This window comes from Kryptolebias marmoratus, linkage group LG17, assembly GCF_001649575.2.
Source record: "Kryptolebias marmoratus isolate JLee-2015 linkage group LG17, ASM164957v2, whole genome shotgun sequence".
NCBI lineage: Eukaryota > Metazoa > Chordata > Actinopteri > Cyprinodontiformes > Rivulidae > Kryptolebias > Kryptolebias marmoratus.
In genome coordinates, this window is record NC_051446.1 from 26,315,326 (window position 1) to 26,323,309 (window position 7,984).

Sequence of the window (7,984 nt, forward strand, 5' to 3'; positions counted from 1 at the left end):
ATGTTCCAGATGTTCTCCTCTGTGCAGCATCTCCATCAGTCTGTAAACATCTGGACCTGAGGTTGTCTGTTCAGCAGTCCTGGATGGGAGGCACTAATGCACCCCCATACCATCAGAGAGGCAGGCTGACCTCAGAACAGTTCTCCTCTTTGGTCCAGAGGAGACACATCTGTTCTCTGCCTGATAGAGCTTTAAGCAGCACGGTGAACTGTGTTTACAGAACCAGAACCAGCCGTGACCTTTGACCTCAGAGGTTTCTACAGATTCTTCAGATCTGTTGATGATGGAGATTCAGTCTTTGATTCAGGAAGTTTATTGTGAAAGTGTTCCTCTGTTGTCAGACACTTCCTGTCAGCTGGTGACCCTCTGCCCATCTTCAGCCTCTAAAAGCTCGTCTTATCCTCAGTCCTCTTCCTGACCTGCTGATATTTAACCTCATCTGTTACTAAATGCTCCTCCAGATGTTTCTGACTTGGCCCACTCGATTTTAGAGCCTTTTGTTGCTCCTGGAACAACTTGTTAAAGATGTGTTTCTGCCATAAAATTTAAAATGGTACATTTTCTTAGTTTGAGATCACAGATTGTTGAATTCTGTTTTTATTTACGACCAAACTTCTTCAGACTTGGGGTTGTAGTGATTTCTTAGTTTGATTCCAGAGTTACTGTTGTTCAGATCAGATTTCAGCACAGATCTGTAGGAACTAACATTATAAACAGGCTTCAACACTCCTAACAAGCTTCAGAGTTATAAAAGCCTGGTCCAGAGAAGACCAGGATGTGCTCAAACATCCATCCCAGCTCAGCCTGATGCTTCTGACTGACTCTGAATGCTCTGATTATTAAATGAGACACAGATTCATGGCTGATTCTGAGACTTTAGGCAACATTTAGGAAACAAAAATAAAGTGCAGAAACAGGACAGTTAGAAAACGCTTGAAGGACATTGTGACGAAAATAAGTCTGACTGAAACTTGGAGCATCATCTGCCTAAGATGCTCCCATCAGAAGGAACTCAAGCTGTAATCTGTGTTCTGATCGTGCCGATGGGTTTGGGTCCAAACGTCTTCATGTTTCGGGTCTTACCTCGTTCACAAACACCCAGTGGCTGTCTTTAGAGGCCAAATTGGTTTCCACTGCCTGCAAACACAAACAGAGACAAAGACGAGGTTAAGAAGTTGATCCTTCATGCTGGAAACTGAGTTCAGACTTCCTTCCCCTGGTTCTGACAGCTTTTCTGTAAAACGATGAGCAATAAAAGGTTTTTAAGAGTCAGCTGAGCGAACAGGAAGGACTTATCAAAGCCCCCCGAGCTCGTCTGGTCCTGAACCGCCGTGTGATAACCGAGAGGAGCTGATACCAAACGGGCCGCGGGTCAGTCTGCATCCAGCAGGAAACGTTTTGTTCCTGGCAGGCAGGATAACTGCGTTCATGTTGATCAGCAGGTAAACGGCAGCAGATTCACTGTGCTCTGCAGAAACTCCACATCGTTCTGAAGACGGTTTGTTAGCGAGCACACCCAGCGCCAGCCAGCATACGGTCCGAATGTCCAAAAGCACGTGGGTGTTCTGCCTTCAGGCTCCAAATGAAGAAGCTTGGTTATTAAATGAAGAGCGTAACGAGGTCTGTATGATAACAGGAAACATCAGGTCTGAGCAGAGAATCCTGATCCGACAGGGTTAAACGTGATTAACCCCACAGAGACGGAGAAGTCAAACTCTGTAACTGTCGCTTTTAGGCTTTCAGGAAACATCGACATGATGATGCAGCAAAATACACAAAACATTATTAGGATTAATGTAACAACACAACACAACAAAAGCTGGAACTAAATAAAACATAACTGCCAGGTTGAAGCTTTTAGCTTGAAAGCATTAATATATATTAATATTTCTTTCTCTTATTTGGATTTGGGGGATTTCAGTGTGAAAAAGCAACCAGTTTATTTATCTAAAGTAGCAGATTTTCAACCTGAATATGTTCTTTTCCTAAAAGTTATTTAATTTTTAAACCTGCTGAAAGCATGAATAAAACAAAGTACAAGGTTAGAAACAGACAAACAATAAAAAAGGTATAATAAAATAAATTTAGCAGCAAGGAGAAGTGTTTTAGCATCATTCTTGTTATAAATAAACTTTAATCTTCCTGTTTGGCTTCAGAGGAAGTCACGCTCTCTAACTTTAAAACCAGACTCAAACTTTTATTTTCCTAAACTTTAAAGCTGACCATGTGATCGATCGGCTCAGACTGCTGACGAATCTCATGATCCTCTTTATTTTCATCATCTTAGTCCTCATAAAGACCGTATTTATGCTGATGTTTAGGTTTTCTTGCTCAGACATCCTGAGAAGCAAAACGTTCAGAGATTTCTTCTGAAATTAAAGGCTTTTAGTCTCAACAAGGATCCTGAGATTTACCAAAGAACAGGCGGACTGAGGAGACAAACATCTGGGCAGAAATCAGCTTTTCTCACTGATACAGCTCCATTTAAAGCTGAGTGAGAAAACATTTCCTTGTTTTTTGACTCCGGTAAAGTTTGATTTATTTAGAAATACAAGGTTGATGTTAAAAGTTTTGAAATCTTTCTTCTGAAGTCCGGCTGACAAAACCAAATTCCCCTGAAGCCACAGCTTTGCTTCTTCACATGTGTGGTTTGCAAACATGGACGGGCTCATGAAGCGACGCTCAGAGATCAGAAACAAACCAGACGTTCCTCGGTGCTCCTCGGTGACGAGAGCAGCCTCAGAGTTGACGATCAGGGAAATATGAAGCCAAGTCATTTGGGGTAAAAGTAATAAATGTCAGTGAATGTGAAGGTTTCTGATGGTGTGTGTGTGTGTGTGTGTGTGTGTTGATGATGCTGTCACTGATCTGGTTAACCTATAGTAAAGGCCACGGCCCCGATCTCAGAGGACACTTCACATGACGTCTCTGATTGGGAAAAATTACACCTGTCACCATAACCTTTACTGCCTTTACAGCCTGGATGCTCTGTAGGAGTCCAAACACACACACACACACACACACACACCTCTCAGATAAATCTGTTTTACGGAGGTGATTTGTATGTTTTCCTCTCTGACAGTCAAAGCAGGCCGTGCGGTTTATTTGCAGAAACATGTTAGAAACAGAAACCCTGGAGGTAAAACATGGATGCTGCTGGTTTTAATGATCAGGCTGTGGATGCTGAAGAAGAAGGAAAACAAAATGCATGAAAGATTTATTTACTGTATCAAGCTGCGTCCAGCACATGTTTGACATCGATCTCCAGAACCTCACAGAGTTTGGCTCTGCTCGTCAGGCCAGATGGACTCTTCTCTCACCAATCCATTTGTTTTTAACTAATTAATATTTGGAGAACTTCAAACATTCAGGATCCAACAATACAAGAGCTGTTCATCTCGTTAGTTTGGACTAAAGTTGGAAAATTCCAGATTTCCAGGCATTAAATATTAAAGAGAAATGATGGAGTTTAGTGCCTGGAATTAACATTTAGTTTGATATTTTCTTCGTTGGAACCCGAAGCATTTTCACAACTACTTGAAATACAAAACATTGAGGTTGTTTTTTAAATGCTTGTTTAAACCATGCGTACTTTGACTTCTTTGTGGGGGAAAAGGTAAATAATAAAAGTTAATGAAAGAACTGCTGCTATTAGAATAAGAGTGAGCCTAAACCTGGGAGAAAAAGATGCTGTGGTCAGAAGACACTGAAAGCGGGCCTGAAGTGGGTCAGTACTCACCTGTGCTGCTAAATTGACCTTTTATAGCAAACTTCCACTTCTCATGACCCTGGCTCCACGCAGGGAACGACCACAGGACATCAGCTCAAAACAGGAAGTCATGACTCACTCCAAACTGCCTCTGATTGGCTCAAATATAGGAAACCAGGTGACTCACAAGGAGCCAATCAGAGGCACAGCTGAGAGTCTAAATAAGGCTGGATTTCCACACCTATTTATGTATTTTTAAAGTAGTTAAGGCTTAAATCCATACCAGAATAAAGCAGCTGCTCCTGTTTACGCCCCCCACCTGTCTGCTCAAAGACACCATCAGTCAGGAGGGGTGGGGCTCAGAGTACCGCCTGTTTTTCTCACTTCTTCCACCGAAAAATACTGAACATTGTTGACCAGTACTGACATCATCCACACAGTGAAGCACGGTGGTGGCAGCATCATGTGGAGGGACTGAGGGGAAGGAAAGATGGATGGAGCAGAATCCTGAGCAGTTCTTCCAGCAGGACAATGAGCTCAAACCTGCTTCTTCTTCGCAGTCAGCTCACAGGTCACTGAGGCTGACTGCAGCGGGCCAGAATTCAGCAGGTCCAGCCAGATGCTGGTGTGGAATAGATCAAACAGTGATTGCATCAACAGCCTGCAGCCTGCAGCCAGTTCAGCACCCAGGAGCCGGTGCAACACTCGGCTCTGCTGCTGAAATCCTTCATTTAAAGTCTGCTTCGGCTCCCACTGCTGTTCACACATCTATATTTAATCAATCTGAGTTTGGACCATACTGCTGCCAGAACAAATAACTTTCACATTATCTTTTAGTTTTTACTCAATAATAAGAGTCTGTGTTTTTTCTGACATTTGTAAAATGATTATAAACCAGCACTTAAAGCTTGGCAGGCGCACTGAAAAAGATAAATTATTGGACTGAAGAAATGTTTTTTTCTGCTTCTAACTTGCATCAACACAGATTAGACTCTTCTGCAATTTAACAAAATGAAACCAGCATCAAGAAAACACAGAAGATGTCAGAAAATCTACAGAAACTTTCAGCCTGAATCCGGTTTGTTTTCTCCTGCCTGCAGATCCAGATCCATCCCAACAGCAGAAACAAAACAAACTTCTGCATGCTGCTGGAATATCTGTATTTTTCCACCGGCTGCAGCTCAGCCTTGCGAGGCGCTGATGAGTTATCGATTGGGCCGATCTGGAGTGGATCAAAGCTGCGTGAAAGAATCAGGAGTCGATACTGAACGGCGAGAAGCAGCTGGGTGAAGACGGGAACATGTTTCCATTTTTATAACTGTCGAGGATCAGGCAGGACATGGGACGGGAAACTTTCTGCCTCAGGTGGTTCTTTGCTGTCAGTCTTTTCTGAAGGGGGTAAAGAAAACATTTTGGCGACACGGAGAAATCTTAAACCCTGACAGCCTTGAAATAGTCCACATTTTTCAAAACTGAGGGAACTTGTTGCACAAAGACCAGAGATGTGACATGTCTGCCGCTGCAGGTCTCAGGGGAGCTCAGGGGTCCGGTGGAACGGGGATCCGGGACTCACTCCGTGGGTTTAATGGTCCTGACAGCTGCTGGGAGACAAACAGCTTTTAACACCACTAATGGAAAAGACGGAAATGAGACCCGAGAGGACAGCGCTGACCGGGAGACCTGACTCTAATCCCTGTTGCTCTGGTGAAGATAATACTTTACAAACTGTTCTGGTGTTTTCTGTCTTTCTCCTGGAACAGAGCAACACAACTACAGTCTTTAACTAACAAAGTAAAACAGCAGCAGGAGCTCACAGTCTTTATACCCCACAGAAATAAACTGACCACTGAAAGCTGCTTCTGAAAAGTTCTCACACTTTTTCCATTTTAAAACTCCAAACCTTTCCAAGCTTCAATGATGGGATGTTTGTTGATGTTTGAGGAGTTTCTGATGTCCAAACATTTCCTGGAAATGTTCCCAAAAGGAGGACAACCTCCAAAATCAGCTCCGATCACATGACTCAGGTATTCTTTTAAACTTTTAAACTTAGCTACATTCACAAAGTCTGGAAAAAAATAGGAAAATTTATCTTTTATATTTAATAAATACAAAACAAACTGCTTCTTTTTATAAGATAATCAGCTTATCTTTTATAAAATGGAATAAAGAATCAAGTTTGAAAACACAAATGTTTGATGTCCAATACTTCAAGACCTGGAAGTACATTCCAAACTTTTCCAGGCTTCTCAAGGCTGCGCAGGAATCTGGTCTGAAGCATAATTCAATTAAAGATGGTTAATTAGTGAACTCGTTACCAGCAGATGCTAACCTTCCCTTCTTTTAGAGTTTAAAAATATGAGAAATTTATTTTAAGAGTTTCAGTTTTGTCAACAAATAAAATATCTCCAGACAGAAGTGAAAGCAGAAGATCTAAAACAAGCTTTTCCTTCAGATCGAGACGTGTTTCAGCCTCAATCAGGCCTTTTCCTGCTGCAGAGGTGGGAAATAACTAAATGATCACAGTTTGCCTCCTGACTCATGTAAATAAGGAGGAAAAGGTGCCAACAGTTTCCCCTCATCTATCAGAGGAATGAAAGCAGGAGCAGCACGAGGAACGTTTCAGGACCCGAACGTAGGAGAACACCAGGCTGAGAGCGCTGATGTTCTGCTCAACAGGTTTTAACTGTTTGCATCTAAAAACTGATGAAGCGTTTAGCCCAGGTGTCTCCAGTCCTGGTCCTCAGGGCCACCATCCTGCAGGTTTTACTTGTTCCTGATGTGAATCAATGGGTGATTAACAGGCTTCTGCAGAACAAGAAGAGGTGATTTAACCTCTGAATCAGGTGTTGGAGCAGAGAAACAAGGAGAACCTGCAGGATGGAGATCCTGAGGACCAGGACTGGAGACTCCTGGTTTAGACGAAGCAGATCTCTGAACACAGACCCTGCTGCAGGTCAGAAACGAAGCCTCCAGATGGGAGGTCAAGATGATTCTGACAGAACGAGTCAAGATGTTTCCAAAAAGCTCCTCCGTGTGAAGCCTGAGGTCGAGCGAAAAGCAGCTTTTCACAGGTGTTCAGAGGAAGCAGAGCGAGAACCAGGATGATGTTCATCTGAAAACCTACGGAGGTTTTAAAGCTGCAGTACAAACACTACAGTTTAATTTTCTTTAAAAGATAACTCAGTTTGAATCAGCTGCAACAATCATTTATTTTGCTTCTAATCACTCGTGTTTATTCAGCATTTACCACAATCTGAGAAAGTTTATAGTAAATAAGAAAAGAAAAACTTAATGATTCATTTCTAAGCAAAGGTTGTCATCCAGAGTCTCTTGGTTTGACTTTCTGAGCTAAGCTCCTTTTTGCATCAGCTAATCGACCTTAGCAAACATAAAAACAGCTCTAATTTAGCTGATTTTACAGATACTGAGCTAAAATCCCCAACACTAACAGATCATGCAAGAACTTCAACAAAACACCAAAAAGCTAAATCTGTAGCTTCAACTACTGAAATAAACATTTTAAAGAATAATAGAAAAACTGCATTTATATTAAAATTAGTCACGTAAATACTGTGAAATATCGTCCAAAGGAGCAAAATGATAGCTAAAAATAACACAAGCTAGAAGCTAAAAGCTAAAAGCAGCAAAGTAGGACAGAAACTGAGAAGAAGCAGATTTTAAAGCATTTCTTTGGGTCATTTTTAATAAATAAAAACCGTCTCGGCAGCCACCTCCTGAAGGAGTTAAACTGTAAAAACTGCTGACTCAGCGTTCAGTCTCAACATCAGAACTCTGTGGTTCTGATGGGAAATGTTTGGATCCCGTCCTGACAGAATCAAACGGTGAGTCCCAGCTCTTTGTGAAGGACACTGATCCCTCTTGACATTTAACTTTTGTCTCCTGATGTTCCATTAGGAAAATTGCCCTCTGTGCGAGTCGGTTATTACTTTTCCACATCTCAGCCATCAGGAGCATAAAAGCCTGAATATTCTCTGTTGCATGTGTACGAACAGACATGAGGAGGATAATTACAGCGCCGCTGAACAGAACACGATATAATTTATCCACATTTAAAGCTGTGATTGTCTCAGTCTGCGCTCCCTGCTGGAGCTCATGTCTCCGGGCTGTCAGGAGGAGCCGGGCCTCAGATCTCCAACCGTCCGCTCCGTCACACACACCCCCGGACTATTAGGAGGGCTCCCAAAGAGGACCGGAGCGAGGCAGAGGACAGAGGACAGAGGACAGGGGCTGAGGACAGAGGACAGGGACTGAGGG

General features: G+C 42.5%; 1 protein-coding gene across 3 annotated transcripts in view; it reads right to left on the reverse strand.

The window, feature by feature from the left end:
• The window catches only part of grid1b (glutamate receptor, ionotropic, delta 1b), a 357,735-nt gene that overhangs the window by 71,341 nt on the left and 278,410 nt on the right, over positions 1 to 7,984 (reverse strand). For all 3 annotated transcript variants that reach the window (XM_037980854.1, XM_037980853.1, XM_037980855.1), the window contains exon 5: positions 1,084 to 1,137. In XM_037980854.1, the coding sequence (XP_037836782.1) occupies positions 1,084 to 1,137 (54 nt within the window). The remainder of the gene's footprint in view (positions 1 to 1,083; positions 1,138 to 7,984) is intronic.